This window comes from Trichomycterus rosablanca, chromosome 24 (assembly GCF_030014385.1).
Source record: "Trichomycterus rosablanca isolate fTriRos1 chromosome 24, fTriRos1.hap1, whole genome shotgun sequence".
NCBI classification, from domain to species: Eukaryota; Metazoa; Chordata; class Actinopteri; order Siluriformes; family Trichomycteridae; genus Trichomycterus; species Trichomycterus rosablanca.
In genome coordinates, this window is record NC_086011.1 from 16,819,816 (window position 1) to 16,838,797 (window position 18,982).

Below are 18,982 nucleotides of genomic sequence, written 5' to 3' on the forward strand. Positions count from 1 at the left end.
TGCAGTACATCGTCTGCCTTTCCCACGACTCGGTTTAACACCGGAACAGCTTGTCTGAGTCTCGGTGGTGCTCAGTGTCTAAGGCATCAGCTGTGTTGTTCTCTCACTGCTGAAATCAGATTTGTAAATCCTGTTTAACGGTGGGACGTAACAGTCACAGATAGCTGCCGGTTTTGACATTTTATTTAGATTTATATGACCTTTATTCAATGACACTGACAGTCATGCAGTGTCACTAAACCTTGCTTTGAAATATATTATTAATATTTCTTATTTTTTAAATAGATTATAATTGTTATGTTGCTCTAACAGGGCATTTTAAAAAGTGTACTGTGATAGTACAGCTTTATTTAAAGTCCTTCAAGTATTAAACATCTCTGCTTTAGCTTCGACTCCTACCTGGTGCTGACATTTACCTAATTTTGAGTATTGGTTGCCTTATATGAACCTAATCCTCACACATCTGGATGTCACAAAATGACCCTTAATGATAAATTACCCTTAAAATCATCAGGTTAGTATTTATTAGTTATAAGAGACAGGGATAGAACTGACTCAACTGGGACCAGTGAGTAAGCTGGTTTGAGGTGTCATGGCTGTGACTTATTTGGATGTGAAAATGAAGCTTTGTGTGACATTTTTCAAATTTTTATTTGGAGTGCAGCAATCAGAATTGCATATAAAAGAATAACAATATATACCGACTGGCTAACATACAGTATATGACCTGCCCTATTTGGAACTATATAGTGCTTAGTTAAGGGTGCATATTTTTTTCCATAGAGGGTGTTGTTGCAGAGCTACAAGCTGGGACTTCAGGGTTAATGCATGGTTCTGAAATGCTGCTGGAGTCTCTCTCTGAGGAAGCATGCCATCAATGATCTACTCCTGTGTGCATGTCTGTAGTGTAAAGCACTGCTGAAGTCACCTGAAAACCATACGTGCCCCCCTGCCCTCCACCACACACACACACAAAAGAAAAAGAGAGAGAGAAAGAGAGAGTCAGGGATGAATGGACAATGACACATCATCCTTTATGTCCATGATCTGATCACATCAGCAAAAATCTTCTGGCCTCTATTTCCATTTCTTTTCATTTCAGTTAACACAACAATTCTGCTGCCACAGTAAAGGTTAGGTACATTCACCAAGGTACACCTGTCTTATGTGAAAATTCATTTATTATTTTATAAGCTACACCTACCATACAGTAGATCTGTTGCTCTGTACACTTTGCCACCTTCCTCAGTTGAGAGGGAAGCCCATAGGAACATATGCACATCTGCTCTTCATCACTTGGTACTTCACTTTGTAGCTTACAAGTGAGCTGTTGTTGCAACTGTAACACATACTTGATGAACTGTACAAACTTTTGGAAATGTAGTTTCAGTATGACCCATTCTAAGTCCAGTGTTCAGGCCGCATAGTGAACACATATACAAGTCTGGCTTCTCACTCTTGCTAAACTACCCAGTCATACCAAAAGCCCTACAGCTCCTGTTGAGTCACTCCCACTCATCTCTCTTATTAAAGAACAAAGCTGGACATAAAAAGACATTAAAAGGAAGCTTGTCTTTATTACATCATTTATCTTAGCGCTGTATTGTTCCCAAGACTAGGAGCAGCATACAATAAAGCCGAGGTTTAAAATGTGGCTCGTCATCTCCTTGGCCACCTATTAAGGAATGTTGTTTGTTGCAAAACTTCTGCAGTTTTCCCTCTTCTGTTACACTATGCATACACTATATGGTAAATATTATGTGGACATCACATTTTGCTCTGGACACTGGTCACATGCACTTAAAATCAGTTGTATTAAATACATAATACAATTCAATATTTGTGGGTGCTATACTGGTCTGTGTGCAGTCCAGACCTGCATCTCGTTGAACGTGTGGCTCAAAATAAGAAAACAATAATTAATAAGAAAATACAATTCAATTTTTGTTTGTTTGTTTATTATTTTAATGTCGTGTTTTACACTTTGGTTACATTCATGACAGGAATGGTAGTTACTCATTACACAAGGCTCATCAGTTCACAAGGTTATATCGAACACAGTCTTGGACAATTCAGTGTCTCCAATTCACCTCACTTGCACGTATTTGGACTGTGGGAGGAAGCCAGAGCACCCGGAGGAAACCCGTGGACACGGGAGAACATTCAAACTCCACAAAGAAAGGACCTGGACAGCCCCATCTGGGGATCGAACCCAGGACCTTCTTGTTGTGAGGCGACAGTGCTACCCACTTAGCCATCGTGCCACCGCAATCCAATTTTTAAAACTGGATCAATTGCTCTCTTTTTGCCCAAATAATTACTATTACTAATTATTACAATTATTAATTAAGTGCTGTAAATAGAAAAGATGACACAGTTGTAAATATATTACTGTTCTGACTTTTGTTGATTGTGTTGCAGGCATTAAAATTGGAATAAACGTATATTTAAAATCATAAACACCAAAAATATGTTTTTGCATTTATGATATTTTATATAGATTGCTTTTTGTTTTATCATTTTATACTATCCTCCTATTTGTTTCATTTAAGCCCAGCAGGACAACTCTCACGTCACAAACATTCTGACTGAAGCCCACGGCAGAACAGCAAATCAAGCCTAATTACAACCCATTTCACTTTTCCAGCTCAACTACTATTCAATTACATCATCACCCCCCAGTCCTGTGTGCCTGATTGAATTTGCCAAACAGTTTTCACCACATCAACCACAATCTTTTAATATTTGCCAAATCAATTTAAACAGCTCTGATGGATCTAAATGAATTAGCTTATATGAAACGTAAATGAATTAGTGAAGGAGGAGAAGCAGCACTGCTGTGATGGAGCTAAAAATGATGGACAAATGTGAAGCTCAAGTTTGTCTCTCAACACTTAATGACATTATGGAACTGTAACCTCCAAATTATCATGCTAAAAGTGTGACCGGTAATTGATTTTAAGGTTAAAAATAACATTTTACATGTATTATTTTTATGATATGGTCATAAGTCAAAATATGTAAAAAAACATAACAATTATAGTAATAATATCCAGTTAGAAATAAAAATGTACAGCTGAACTCAAAAACATTCATTGTAAGAGACATATACACTAACAAGCTGACAGGATGTAGACACTTATCTTAAGTTTACAGTGTATACAATATAATATGTATGCTCAAAGCTATGTGATACCACTTTGGGAAGGTCCTTTCCTGTTCCAACATATCAACTCCAGTGGCCTGCATTGAGCCCTGACCTTACACCAATAGAACACCTTCAGGATAAACTGGAATGTCAATTGCAAGCCAGGCCTTTTTGTCCAGCATCAGAACTTGACCTCACAAATGCTCTTTTAACTACATTTTTACCAACACACTACTTTTGTGTGGAAACCCCTTTCAGAGGAGGGAGGGCTGTTACAGCTGCCAAATGTGATGGCCAAATAACTTATGGTTAGGTGTCCATAGGACGACAATACATTTTGCATTTGTTTTGCCATTTCTTATTGTAAAACACATACTGACAAATGGGCTGAGTCAAAAATTAACATACAGCAAATTGTAATATTAATCTGGAGTTGTAGAAAGAAAAATGTCATTTATCTCTATGGTGTGGCATCTTAAATCCTCATTAGGGATAAGACTGCTTGTTCAAATTAACAAAATGAAGTCAGCAGCAGTAGTCAATCATAATCAGTAATGATGAATCTAAAAGCCCATGCCATATGGTTAATCGGCATTACCTACTACATCACCAAATTGTATTTCTAAATTTCCATGTGTAAGACTGAAAATGTGCATTATTCTCATAATGTTCCCACTTTGCGTTTCAGCACCATTTCACATGATTGTAAAATCAGCACTCGGATCATACGCAGCCACAGTATAACTATGACAATGTCTAAAATGTTTACCCTTTCACCCATATCCTCTACCAAACACGACCATGCCATTAAAAGAAATGAATAAATTATGTATTTCAAATTGCATCGGAGAGAACGGCTCTCCAAGTGATTACAGACTGCAGAAAGCAACATTAAAATGCAATGGCATCAAATATTCAATGGTAATAAAATAATATAGAGAAAATGTGCTCGAATGTGATGGCAGTTCTTCAGTCCAATAATTGCTTTGCAAAGTTTTCTAACTTTCCTAGAGATTTTACTTCTATACATACTGAAATGTGATTGAAAAAGGGATTTAATATTTAAAATTAATTAGCTCATTCATTGGCCATCCCAGCCACCTGATTTAAGCAATATCAAACTTCATTACTCAGTTCCAATCTCCACCTGGTACATACTTGAAAAAAATGAAAAAATGTTTGCATATTTTTCTACAAAACATTCATTATAGATATTTTTAATTACCTCTTCGAACTGAATATATTGTTATCTTTTCTGCTACTTTGACCACCTCCTGTATGTCCACTGTTTACTTTTCATTTCCAACCAAATACTGTTAATATTTGAACAAATATAAGATAAGCACTTTCATAAAGGACAAAAGCTAGTAAGTACTTTAATATAAACGCCTACGTCTTGAGCCTGGCTCACTATTGTTGTGCATTATTACAGCATAAGCCTTTGTCTCTTTGGATCCATTTATGATCAAATGAATGCCAAAAGGAAGATCGTGTTCCAACATGTGGCTACTGCAGCTCTGGTGGTCTCCCAGCTCAGCACTTCATTAAAGGTGTAGTATCTCTGTCAGACATCTCACAGCTGCTCTGCAGTGCTATTAAAGCCGTTCTCATTTCCCGCTGGCTTGTGCAAGTCATTTATTGATAAATGAAAAATAACCTACTTCACTGTAGTACTGCTATGACATGATGCAGATTCTGCTCATCGATCCCTGCCGTGCATGTTTTAACCTCCAAATCTGACCCTTAGACAGAGGTGTAATGAAAAATGCATTGGTGCATTAATATTACCATGTTCAGTCACGTACCAAAAAAGGAAAGAATGTGGAAAAATAAAGCAGCCGAAGCAAAACACTTTACTGTATGGTGCTCATGTTCAGAGATACAGGCTGAATAACAGGAAATCAGTGGTCGGTACCCTGAGGATGGTTTGCATGTTTTTATATCCTATGCGCCCCCCTGAGTGCGCGCAAACACATAATGGGAGTCATAAAATCACACTGGTGTGCTGGTGTTACCCCACTGTGAAAACCGACGTTTCTTGCTCAATGTAACGTGCAGCCTTACAGGCGGGTTTAATGGTTTCAGTACACACACAATAATGTGAGGATTTTGTTCAGATATGATCCTTTCATTTCATTTTATTATTATCTTTTGGTGTAGCTGTATAGCTACAGTCTGCACCTTGTTCTACAGTGCAAAGCATTCACTCCAGCTGCTTTATAAATGATCAAAAAAGGGGCAGAAAAAAAAGTTAATAAAAACACTCACTCACTCACTTTCTTAACTGCTTATCCAATCCCAGCTTTTCAATAGGCTCAAGGCACACAATAACACCCTGCACAGGGCGCCAGTCCATTGCGGGGCAGACACACATACACACACATACACACCCATTCACCTATAGGGCAATTCAGGGTTTCCAATTAACCTGACTGCATGTTTTTGGACTGCGGGAGGAAACCAGAGATCCCGGAGGAAACCCACGCAGACACGGGGAGAACATGCAAACTCCGCACAGAAAGGACCCGGACCGCCCCGCCTGGGGATCGAACCCAGGACCTTCTTGCTGTGAGGTGACAGTGCTACCCACCGAGCCAGCGTGCCACCCTGGTACATATACAGTTCATGAGAATTTAATATCTGCATCACGTTCCAAAAAAGTTGGGACATGTACATAGTTTTACTGATTCCACAACACTTTCCATAAAAGTTTGACAAACATGGTAGACAAAACAGGTATTTTACACTTTTTTCCCTCTAACTGTACATCAGTCCGTTAGCTGCCGTGAAGTACAAAGATGTTATTTAATATGTAGGTACTAAAATGTTTACTTGAACATACACCCACACACACATAAACAAGCAAATCAATTTTTGGAGGTTTGAGGTTAACCCGAGTGTTAGCGGCATTAAAACTGCCACATAAATCAAATAAGACATCTTAAGTCAGGTTTAAAAGTAATAGAGTTCAAATTGTTTTTGTAACCCATTGAGGCAAGTGTGAAACATTGAATATTTCCCCTGGGCTGTGATTAATAGCATGTGTGTAAATAATCAGCTTTTATTTATATTGCCTTCCTCATAGAATACACGTACTACAATAAATAATCAGCTTTTTGCTGCTTTGTGATTTAGATTTGGCCCACAATGATGCAGTGAACTTTCTATCACCAGCTGTAAGCTGGTGTGGATACAAGCAACTGCTTAATTCTGTATATGTGTACATATAATTCATCTGTGCTTTTAAAATGAATAAATGAAAAATATACACCTTAAGTCATGTTGCATTTCAACATGAATACAAAAGGATGTGAAAGGGGGGTCTCAGAAAAACGAAGATTTGTGCACTTTCTTCAAACTAAGCCCTGCATGTAGGCATTTCTGAGGCCAGGCTTTGTCTAGCAGTCGGGTTCAGATTGACATTAATCGTTGTGAGACAGTGATGAACGACTACAACCAGAATGGTGTAACGTCTGTAAATATTACAAAGCGCTACCATATTTCACAGCTTTTTTTTTCTCCACAGAGCCTACAAACTTAAACTGCTGCCTCCGTTATTGCTGTTTTTATGACTTCATATGCCGACGCTGTGATATTGATGTCACCCACTGAGAAATTCACAGCTCAGCAATAAACCATTGTAGCTGTCCTTCCTGCTCAGACCTAAATCTGGGCTCGGCACGTACAAGCTTAGTGGATGTGATGGGTATCTGAGCAGGAAGCTGAGGTAGAACAGACAGGCAGGAAATAATTGCTGCTTGAAGTGTCATTTGCTATAATATCATTGTATCTCTGCTATCTACTTGTAAATGGAGTGTGAAGGCTCGTCATTAATGACTATTTCTGAGGAGGACTTGGATGATGCATTTGTTTTGCTTAGACCAAAGTCCTATGCCATAAGGCTGCTAAGGGAAATTAACCTCGCCCGGCCCCGAACATGTGCCTAAATGGCTCATTAGCTGGATGCTTGTGAAGACATACTTAAGATTTGCAAAACAACACTTGCTACGGGTTATATTTATGATTTATTTTGATGCACAAGGCTAATGACAGTCCATTAATCCAAAGACTTTTACCACAAGTACATGCATGAATCTTTTTTTTATTTTGCATAATTACCACACAGTATGGCCAAGGTTTTAACACCTATCAAACTCATCAGACACTTTATTAGGAATGACATATTAATATCTAATAGAACGCCTTTTGCTCTCAGAATAGGTGTGGCCTTTTGTGACATGGATTTCCCAATGTGTAAACATGAGTGAGAAATGATCCATGTTGACATAATTGCTGCAGATTTGTCAGCTGAACATTCATCATGTGAGATGACTTATGCTTTGTGACATAACACACTAGCGTGCTGGAAGTAGTTGTTATAAGTAACCTTAGACTTTGTTTTGTTTTTTTGATTGACAGGAGTGGAACTCCTCTGTACTGGCAATAAAAAATAAATCAAGGAAATAGAATGCTGTTTTGACTGCACTTGGTAGTAAACCATACTACCTTATAAAGGTTAGAGTTAGACTGTTGGTTATTTGTACTACAGTAGGAATGCAGTAGTGTGCGAATGTGTGTAACTAAATTTAAATAAGCAATATTAATAGGTAGGTATTTCAGAACCTCATAATAGAAGTGAAATGATATAAAGGAATGCTTGTTTTTTTAAATAGGGAATTCCTGAATTTGAAAAACTCAGAGGCAAAATCACCCCCCTTCCAAAAAAGACAGCCCTTAACAAACATCAAGCAGTTTCAGATTCATTTTCTTGCAGTACTACAGAAGAACAAATCCCTGTTTCTCATTTCCTTATAAAATATACAGCTTTGTCATTAGCAATACAGATGCTGTGCTTTTAAATAATGCAATATCTGGCAACGATGCTGCTTCTTCTCCTAGCTAAAGTGATATAGAAAGAGTTTACTCGTTTCCCACCAGCATCTGGATTTCTACGCCTTATTACCTCAGCGGAGCGTTTAATTTCCTGCGTTTAGGGCTGTTAGTGCTACAAGCAGGCGTGTGTCAGAATAAGCAATCATTTAGGCCAACGCGGTGCGACAGGGACGTGCGCCAGCATTATTAAGGCAGAAATCCAACCTACTGCTGCAGAGCTTATGTGTTAACACTGAGGTTTATTTACGCCAGAACAATAGCAGCCATCCATCACCTGATTGATTGGTATAAAGCCACCCTTTTAACCTAAAAAAAAAAAAAAAAGATTGGGTAAAATGAAATGTCTGTTGCTGGAAGAATTGCTTTTAATCAAGGCCTCATCATACCTTGGTGCCAATGAATACATGATGGGCGCATGGGAAGCCTCCACATCGACTTGATTTGTTTGCAGCCTCCCAGGTGATACAGGTGAGTCTCTGTATTTCATTTTACGGTGTTAATGGCAGAGCAAAGGGAATTCTGGACGCTTAAACTGATAGAAATTATATGAAAGATGGCACTCTGCTGTGTTTATACATAAGCATGGCAAGCTGAGAGTAAACTAGAGTGTGACCTTGTTATAACAATTCAAATGAGATAAGTATTATAATTATAAGCAATAAGTAGACGTGCATGGATAGAAGCTTGAACCAAGGTTTGAAAGGTATTTGAAAAAAGGCTTGCCTTGAATTGTAATATCTATTACAAAGGCAGCTCGATAAATAAATAATAAAAAAGCAAAGAATTAAAAGCATTAAAATAGCAGCCAAATCATTAAAAGTCATTTATTGTACAGTAAAATAAAGGTTCAAGAGAATTAAGAAATCACAGATTTACTGCATTTTACTAAATGTCCCAAATTTTCTGAAAATGGGGTTTACATTTACCCAATATTCAAATCTTCCAGCTTGCCCTCATTTATTATTAGCTACTTTTAGAGTTTTTAATTAGAGAGCTGTTTTAAAGACACTACATCTATAACATCAGGGTTGTAATCATTAACCAACTACAGCCCTTATTGACTGAATTGACTGGGACGAACGCGTGATTACACACAAGGCGCTAATAAATGATGACACTAGTAAAACCATACAATACGTCTCTGGATTACTAATGCTTTTATCACCTTATAACTAACTAATGAGCATTATAAAGTGTTCTAGCACTTAATGGGAAACCAAACGCGCCCTTTCATCAGCCATGATCTAGTTACAAGAAACGTAAAAACACACTTCTGAGTCGGGGCAATTAGACTGGGAGTAAGTGCAGAATGATTAACCCCAGTCTCATCATTAAAGCTGAGCATAAAAGCCCACATGCACTTCAGCGAGTCGGTTCACTTCATTAGGAGTGGTGTATCGCACTGGTGAAGAGGATTAACAAAGCGCATCACACTTAGTAACATGTTCTTTTATTGCACTTATATATTAGTTATATTAGTTTCAGCCAGAAATGACATAAGTAGGTATTTTGCTTGCTCATCCAATAAAATATTCCTTAATTCATTCGTTGTCTGTTTTACCACTGCTTTATCTGATTCAGGGTCACGGTGGGTACAATTCACGGGGCAAAAGGACAGACTGGTCGCAAGTCCATCACAGGGCAACCAATAAAATATCTACACACATATTACAAACCCTGTTTCACAACTAGAACTTATGATTCGTTCACAAAGAAAATATTTACAATGTTTTACTGACCAACTTCATTGTTTTTAGTAATTATTGACAAATTGACACTGCAACACACTCAAATCATTTGGAAACCCATTCTTGCTTGTGAAGCTGTCTGTGGTTGCAGATGTCTGGTTATTTCTGCATGATGTGCTATACATTTTCAATAGAAGACAGATCTGGACTTCAGGCAGGCCAGTCAAGCAAATGCCCTCAGTGTCTATAAAGCCACATTATATGAGCATGTGCATGCAGAACGAGGCCTAAATAAAATAATCATTGTGATGGGTCAGAAGCAACCTGGATACTGAGCACAGGAAGGAATAAATCTAGGATAGAATAGCAGAGTATTTATGTGCTCAGACCTAGGGGCAATACAGAATAGCCAATCCACCTTCTGCATGTTTTAGAAAGTAAAACATTTTAAAATCAGTATTATAATGAAGAAAATTGAATGGTTCAGTATCTACATCAAATAATTAACAATAATTACTGGAGCTTTCTTTATTCTTCATCTTTTTTATACATTAATGTAATAAGTAATAAGTTGTCAATACTAAAGTACAAATAATTAAAAAATGAAGAATATGCTAACCATTCTCTCTGGTTTAGCTCTATGCTGTATAGTACAGTGTTCGTTTGTAGTGTAATAAACAGGCTACACTGCAGCAATCACAATAACTGTCCCACCCTTACACAGCTTCAGCGGGGAGGAAGGATATATCCCACTTCCCCAAATTCCACAGTCCACATGCTGAGAGAGAAAAAAGAGAACCGGAGTGATATTCACTGCATTTCAGGAGTGTGTACCTAGCATTTTATTAGGAACACCTATACCTACCATATTAATGCACATATTGATGTGCGTATACAAGTACGGACTGTCAACCCTCTTCACCCCAGCCATTAATCAAAAGAGACCCTTATAGGACCCTCAGTGAAAGATGAAGTTTAGGTAGACCGTTTTCAGTGCTGCAGCACTGCAATGGTAGTGTGTGTTGCTCTAGTATGAGTGTATCAGGTGCAGCAGCGTTATTAGGAACCCTGTAAGTTGATGGATGAGATAGTGACCATGTGTACAGAGCAACAGATAAAGTACAGTCAGTAATTGTATCTATATAGTAAGCGTATCATAAAATGGCCAATAACTGGGCAATCCAGTATGTTTCCAGGGGTTCCTTACAAAACGCTCAATCAGTGTATATTAGCCAATAAATCTATATTTATATATATATATTTATACACACTCACACACACACATACATACACAAACAAACAAAAGTATGTGGACAGCCTCAATACGTTTTGCACACTGTACTGTGTTGTGTATTTGAATTTGAATGAATATTAATTTTTTTACTCACTCATTAATTTTTTTACTCAGAGTCAATCAGAGTCCACATGTTGCAATTTGAACTAAATGGACATTGTTTGGAAAGGTACAGGTTGGTGACTTCTCTGTACCCATATAAATAAGGCTAGTTTGACTGCACTCATCATCACTTACAAACTACAAAAAACGTTGATCTTTTGCAAAGGTTGGGTAGAAAACACAACACTTGTTTGCATAATAGCCTCTAAGCTAATGTACAGAGGACCAGTTTTGGTGTTTCATTGATTAAATCTGACCCAAATTATTCCCAGCCTGCTTCCACTTCTTACTTAGAGTGACAAAAGATGATGTTAAAACCCTCTAGACCTTCTAGAATCCTGGTCCTACGCATCACCCACACTACCTGTTTTATAATATATAAGTGAGTCATTTTTTGCAGCTGTCTGTATCTGGGCAGCTCCTTTCGTGTCATCGTGTGTGTTTCCTCTCCTCCACCTGGCTGTGCAATGTGTTCTCCATCTAAGAAATGCTTCGCTGGGACAAAGCAGCAGGAAAAACATGAGAGGCAAGGTCACCGCACGCCCTCCACCCTACCAGGCAGGAAGTGCCGAGGAGCCAGGCCCATCAGAGACAGGAAGTACAAAGTGCAAACCAGCAATTGTGTCCCACCCCTCCATCCAGGAAGTACACAGAACTCACTCTGTACATTCCAGAAAATAAAGCCTAAACAAATTCTGTATTTATGAAATGAAAATGTTTGTTTTACTGTAAATCATTATTAGATAATCAGATTTAGTGAATATAACATTCATCACACTGCTTCTAGGTAAATTACATGGACCCAGTGTTTCCTGGATAGGCTCAGGACCCACCACAGCTATGATCAGGATGAAGATGAGTAAATTAATGAATACATATAGAAAATAACAGAAGTATGCTTTCTTTTGCTGCCTGCACATTCAGTAGGTGGACTGACTATTCCAAACTGTTTCTAGATGAATGTCATGAATCTAGTGTTTTCAGTATAGGCTCAGTGCCCACCACGATGGACTGGTAATCGAAAGGTCGCTGGTTCAAGCCCCACCACTGTCAGGTTGTCACTGTTGGGCGCCTGAGCAAGGCTCTTAACCCTCAATTGCTTAGGCTGTACGCTGTCACAGTACTGTAAGTCGCTTTGGATAAAAGCGTCTCCTACATGCCGAAAATGTAATGTCTGCTTTGCTGCCTGCACACCTTTAAGTAAGTGACCTGACCATCCAAAACTAATACCTAAATAAGTGTAAGGGGATGGATAAATGTGTGAGACCTGTAGATGTGACCGTTCCTAACCAGGGTGTAATTTCACCTTGTGTGTTTTCAGAATAGGCTCAGGACCCACTGCATCAATAATTAGGATGACCTGAGGATCTGAGTCAAAGTACAATTTTGAATGTATTAACAACTATTTACTTTTATGCTAAAGGGTATATTCCACGGTACGCTCAGGACACACTGCTACCCTGATCAGAGTTAGGTGGGTACTGAGGATAAATAAAGGCACTGAACACTTTTTAACAGATAGAAACAGAAATCTCTATCCTAGTAGATGTTCTGAGTCAGTATTGGTACATGAATCTATTAAGCAGACGGCTATTCTGTTCGGCTCTCCAGTGTCGGACGGGTTATCAATCCTCAGCCCAGGTGGGTCAATCCAAATGTCATCACCAATGTCATATTTGTGCTTTTCAAGTGTTTTATCTTTCTTCAAAGTGTGCATTGTGCAGAACGGCCCCCGGGATCTGCTGAAAGACGAGCTTTTTCAGTACAGCTTTCAGGCACATACATGCACATTCAGACTTGCATCTGTATTCACACACACTGCAGTGTGACCTTTATCTACAGAACTTACTGTAGTATAAAGGTGCCTTTACCAGAGCTCAGAACAGAAAAACCTGGCAAATACACAACCCTACAACATTCCAAATATGTTACAAGTAGTTTTGACTCAACATAATACTGTGAACTTCATATGAATGTAAGGGAAAGTAACAGTTATGTTTCCTGTGGGTTGATCCCAACATCCCAACAAATTACTTTCAGACTACATTTCCTTCTTTGTGTTTACTTGTTTGGAAAGTACTAAAGATTTTGTTTTTAGTCAGTATAATAAAAATGTACATTTTATTGTTCACTGGCTGAGGAGGATCATAAACTAGCACCCACACCCCGTCTGACATGTGCAGTCGTAGGCTGCTTCTTTTACACCAGCCAGCGGTGAATTTCTCCCGAAAGCTGAATTTAAAGTCACGCTTTGCTCTGTGTGTATCCTCCACTCCTCTACTCATGAGTGTTGATAGCATTTATGAAATCAATATTTAGAAAGGGTGTCCATATACTTGTGATCTAGTGAACACAGTAATAATACAGCATTTTAAGGACAGAACTGTTTATAAACTAGCTATGATAAGACAGGGAAGAGTGATTATTCCACTTTTGATTAAAGCTTCTATGATTTATACACTACATTATAATGCTATATTTACTATCTCCATGGGTGTGTATTATTTAAAGGTGTAATGAGTTTTCACATCACACTGAGGATAAAATATAACACCCCCCGGCCTGCCAACTGTATCAGGATAAACCTACTGATGCATGTATTAAAATGACACTCCTCTCCTGTTGGGCATTAGTCACTTATTAGATTATTTCCTATGTGATGGATGTGTTTACTTTAATACACGAATGCCTGCCGTTTTTAAACAGAGCAGTTAATAAACCTAATACATTGTGAGATTTTCGAAATTGCCTTCAGGTGGTTTAAACTGAGAGACTTACAAGTTTGTAAGGTATTGCAGCCTACACTCTTCTGGAAAGGTTATCATTAGGAGTTTAGGTGGTTTTTATAATGAAATCATTTCTTCTTCTTCCTCTTCTTTTTATTATTATTATTATTATTATTATTATTATTAGTAGTAGTAGTAGTAGTAGTAGTAGTAGTAGTAGTAGTAGTAGTAGAAGTAGTAGTAGAAGAATATATGGTGAATGTTGATACAATGCCATGATTCAAGTGAAATGAAGAACTCTGGGTGTTCCAATTAATGGAAAAAAATATATCAGTTTGGTCAGTTTGGTTTAAGATGGATCACACCACCTGTTGTTGCTTGTCCTATTATGCTCTATAAATATTATATTTATAAACAATTAGAAAAGACACATGAAAAGACTCCATTTCGACCCACCAAGAAAGAAAGAAAATTGTATTCTGCCATCTGCTGGTGATAAATGGCATAAACAGTGAAGAAATGCTGTAATAAATGTAAATATTCACTATAAAGCATGCTCGATTTTTCACAACACGTTGCAAAACAGTTGGGACAGGAGCACGTTTATCATCATGTTACTGATAATTATTTACACTTTTTACTGACAGCCATGCTGTTGTAACATGTAGAATGTGGCTTTGGTGTTATCATATTGAATTAAACATGATCATTTATGTATGGTTGTGTAGGTTAACCATGCCATTAGTACTAATACACCCACCCACCATGACAGTTGTTTCCTTTTCAATTTACGCTGTTTAGGGTGATTGTCAGCCTGAAGAACACATTGACTAAGGTTGACTTAGATCGGGTGAGCTTGAGCTTAGAGAAATCTTAACAAATGGCTTTCTGCTGTGCCTGGTGCAGTCTAGTTTTTACTTGTGTATTCAGTGACAAACTCTGTATGTTGACAACATCCTCGAACACATGTGGTGATATCCATCACAGAAGCATGCAGGTTTGATTGTAGGGTCATCCGAGGAATCGAAGGTCACATGCATTGAGAGGTACCTCTATGTTTTTGGCCTTGTCTTTTACCAACACATTATTCAGGTCCCTAAATCATTCAACTATAGTATAAACTGTAGACTATGAAAAATCTTTGTTATCCCTAACTTCTTCTTCTTGTTCCTCAGCCTTTGTCCCATTTTTCGATTACGGGGTCGGCATTTCCGGCTTCTTCCCGTTAGGGGTCGCCGGCGGGATTTGGCACAGTTTTTACGCCAGATGCCCTTCCTGACACGACCCTCCCTATTCATCCAGGCTTGGGACCGGCACTACCATGCACTGGTTTGTGCATCTAGCGGCTAGGTATCTATAGGACAATTCAGTGTTTCCAATTAGCCTGGTGGCATGTTTTTGGACTGTGGGAGGAAACCGGAGCGCCCGGAGGAATCCCATGCGGACACGGGGAGAACATGCAAACTCCGCACAGAAAGGACCCGGAACAGGACCTTCTTGCTGTGAGGCAACAGTGCTACCCACTAAGCCACCATGAACACAGTTCAGTGTTACTAGTATGATTCCTAGTTCCTATGATGTTTCCTCCGGCAGCTCCGGTTTTCTCCCACAGTCCAAAGAAGTGCAAGTGAGGTGAACTGGAGATACAAAATTGTCTATTACTGTGTTTGAGAGTAAAACTGATGAACCTTGTGTAATGAGTAAATACCGTTTCTATCATGAATGTAACCAAAGTGTGTAAAACATGACGTTAATATCCTAATAAATAAATAAATAAATAAATAAATAGAACACAATCTCACATAAAGGTTTATATGATTTTTAACCAGCAGATGGCGCCCGTTAACGAATCACAACGGGCATTGCTCAGTGTTTTGGCCACATGATCAAGTTTTAGCCAATAAAAACTCTGGAATTGTGTTTCCATGGTCACCAACATGTCTTTAAGGGCCGTGTCCTAAATTGCACATTGATCCCTATTCCCTAGATACTTCATTGCACATTATAGGTGCTCAGCGTCCTATTGAGCTCTCTACTGTGCGCAGTAACTTCCTCCTGTACATTCTGTGATGCAAAGAGGGCACTGTGTATCTAACAGTGTGTTTTAGATATGATTTAGAATGAACACAACTTTCCAAATAGTGCATTATGTAGGGAATACAGGGTGATTTCGAGCACATTCAAATACACACGTTGGATTTGGCAGTTCTGCCACGATGAAGTGTACAAATGTGGCCATTCTTTTGACACTTAGGTCGTTTAAATTGTTTTAATTCATATTACTCATATTCTCTCTCAGTGATTTAGTATCTAGACTAAGATGCAGGCCAACGAAGGTAAACAAATACGCGTTTAGATTTATTTTTAAAGGGAAATGGCATCCAGTGCTCATGATGAAGTTCAACTCAACAAGAAACATGAAGAAATGTAAGTTATTTTAACATGAATACAGGGACACCGTAGCAGAGCTGTTTAATTCTACAAATCTTTCACCCGACTCCAAATTCGATTTGTCTTTCCCCCCGGATTCGATACTAGGAGTCGATTCCCAACGCCTGGCATCGGAGAGTCGACTCTTTTTGGAGTCGACTCCCTACCCTAACCAAAAGTGGAGGTTGACTGATGGTTTAAAAACAGATTAAATACTTACAACTGTACCTAAATACATATACAGATATATACAGCCACCTTTCTTGTTTAGTGTTTACACTAAAACGCAATTCAAAAACAGTGCATAAACTAACCTTACTGTTCAACCTTACTTTAAATGTATATGGTCCAGCTCAGCAATAAAAAAAGAGCAATTGCATATGGCACATGACAAAATGAGCAACATTGGTTAACTAGCAATGGCACCTGCCAATGGGATGGGATAGAATAAAATAGAATGCCTTTATTTGTCATATATACACATACAGACGAAATTCTCTCTTCGCATATCCCAGCTTGGTTGGAAGCTGGGGTCAGAGCGCAGGGTCGGCCATTGTACGGCACCCTTGGAGCAGACAGGGTTAAGTGGCTGCATGGCAGAGCTGGGATTCAAACTCTCATCCTTTCAGATATTGGCAGGAAGGAAACATTCATTCTTAAAGTTAATGTGTTGACAGCAGGAAACTTTAAAAAGGGCCACATTGTGATGGCTAGATGACTGGGTAAGAAAATCTCCAAAACGACAGGTCTTGTTGGGTGTTTAGAGCAAAAAAAAGAAAAAGAAAATCAGACTTTTATTGCACAATATAAGATTTGATTACTTAATACATATAAATGCGTGTGAACTGTGTCAGCATGACTTACATTCTTTTTAAAATGTATTAGAGGAAATTAGAGGGACGGTTGTTTGTTGTTTTGCTCCAGTTCACTTTCTTGCTAGTTGTTGATAGTTGTTGGCTAAAGCAGAGTTGACGTGAGTCATGTCCTGACTGTATCAGCATGTTCCTGTCCTGCAGTTTGGGAAAGAGAGCTGTTTTACTGCAACAGATGGAGAATTGCTATAAACAGCAGAAAGCCAAAAAAAAGCAGCAAGCCAACATGTCTCAAACTGCACGTGAAAGAAATGCCAAAATACTGGAGGTACTTGTGAATTTTGCAACATATTTAATGTCAGTAAGCTAAAGTTACATAGTCTTTACTTTTCAGTGTGAGTTGATGCTGGTTCTTAATTATTTTAACTGTTGTTACATGCACTGGGTTTGTTCTCTCTTTTATTTAAGGATTGTCAGAAATTGAAAGATCGCCTTCGGACCCGACCACTCCTGCATCCTGATGTTCTCAGCCTGCAGGTATCAGGTCTCATTATCCTCAGAATAATTCATTTAAAACGTCTTGAGCTTCAATACATTGATGATTTGTCCAACTTATAAAGACATCTTTATGAATATTGTCTCCATTAGACTCAATATTGGGCATCAGTGGAGCAGAAGCTGCCAGAATGGGAGAGCTACTTGTTAGGTAAGGGTCCGGCGCCGGTGAGTGACGCGAGTCCACATGAAGGACAGAATAGTACGAAGCAAACCTCGCCTGGACGAACCGGGAGCAGGTCGTCCCAGCCTAAAGCCAGATCTCCTGTCTGATGTCATTTAAAGCTTTTTGGGCCTTTTGGATGGTCAAACAAGCATTTCAGACGAGCTGTGTGAAGAACAATCAACTTCAACCTGTTTTTGTGCAACAACATTAATGAAATACATTTATAAACTATATGAAATCAATTATGGAAAATAAATTAGAGATTTCTTCAACTCTTTAAGGAAAGCCTTTCCTATTCTAGCCTGACTGTCTTTGTGCACAAAGTAAAGGTCAAAATTTTGAAAAGTAATATTGAACTTGCACTTGCACTTGCACTATTGAATTGCACTACAGTAGTATTTCCACAAGGTGGCAGCACAACCTGCCTCTTATACATTTACATTTTCGGCATTTAGCAGACGCCTTTATCCAAAGCGACTTTCAGTAGTGTGACTGTATACAGTCCAAGCAATTGAGGGTTAAGGGCCTTGCTCAAGGGCCCAACAGCAGCAACCTGGCAGTGGTGAGGCTTGAACCAGTGACCTTCTGATTATTAGTCCAGTACCTTAACTGCTAGGCTACAACTGCCCTCCTCATTATATGGTCCCTCCTCATTTAAGCTAAATATTATTTATTTATTAAATATTATTTTTAATTATAAATATTATTAATTACAGCCCACTGGTACAAAAATACAGATTTATTCTGCTTTTTAAATGTCATTAGTCTTCTTTTAAGGTTTTTATTATCTTATTATCTTTTTGCATAGCTGGATGACCCAACCCAAAGTATACTTTAAAATTTACTTTAAAATGTTTGGGGCGGCACAGTGGCTAAGTGGGTAGGGCTGTCGCCTCACAGCAAGAAGGTCCTGGGTTCGATCTCCAGGTGGGGCGGTCCGGGTCCTTTCTGTGTGAAGTTTGCATGTTCTTCCCCTGTCTGCGTGTGTTTACTCCCACAGTCCAAAGACGTACAAAATTGTCCATGACTGTGTTTGATATAGAAGTGATGAACCTTGTGTAATGAGTAAACGTTCCTGTCATGAATGTAACCAAAAGTGTAAAACATGACGTTAAAATCCTAATAAACAAACAAACTTAAAAATGTTTATTTATGTTTGTTTGTCACC

General features: G+C 38.5%; 1 protein-coding gene across 2 annotated transcripts; it reads left to right on the forward strand.

Annotated features, from left to right (window-relative positions):
- Positions 1 to 16,044: 16,044 nt before the first annotated feature.
- Positions 16,045 to 18,057, forward strand: cep15 (centrosomal protein 15). 2 transcript variants are annotated; one of them, XM_062986945.1, is made up of 4 exons: positions 16,045 to 16,278; positions 17,280 to 17,421; positions 17,562 to 17,630; positions 17,742 to 18,057. In XM_062986945.1, exons 1-4 carry the CDS (start codon positions 16,226 to 16,228, stop codon positions 17,919 to 17,921), a joined length of 444 nt encoding a protein of 147 aa, XP_062843015.1. In that variant the 5' UTR covers positions 16,045 to 16,225; the 3' UTR covers positions 17,922 to 18,057. The 2 variants fall into 2 exon arrangements, with proteins under 2 accessions (XP_062843015.1, XP_062843016.1); XM_062986946.1 differs by having other exon boundaries at positions 17,298 to 17,421.
- The last annotated feature ends 925 nt before the right edge of the window (positions 18,058 to 18,982 follow it).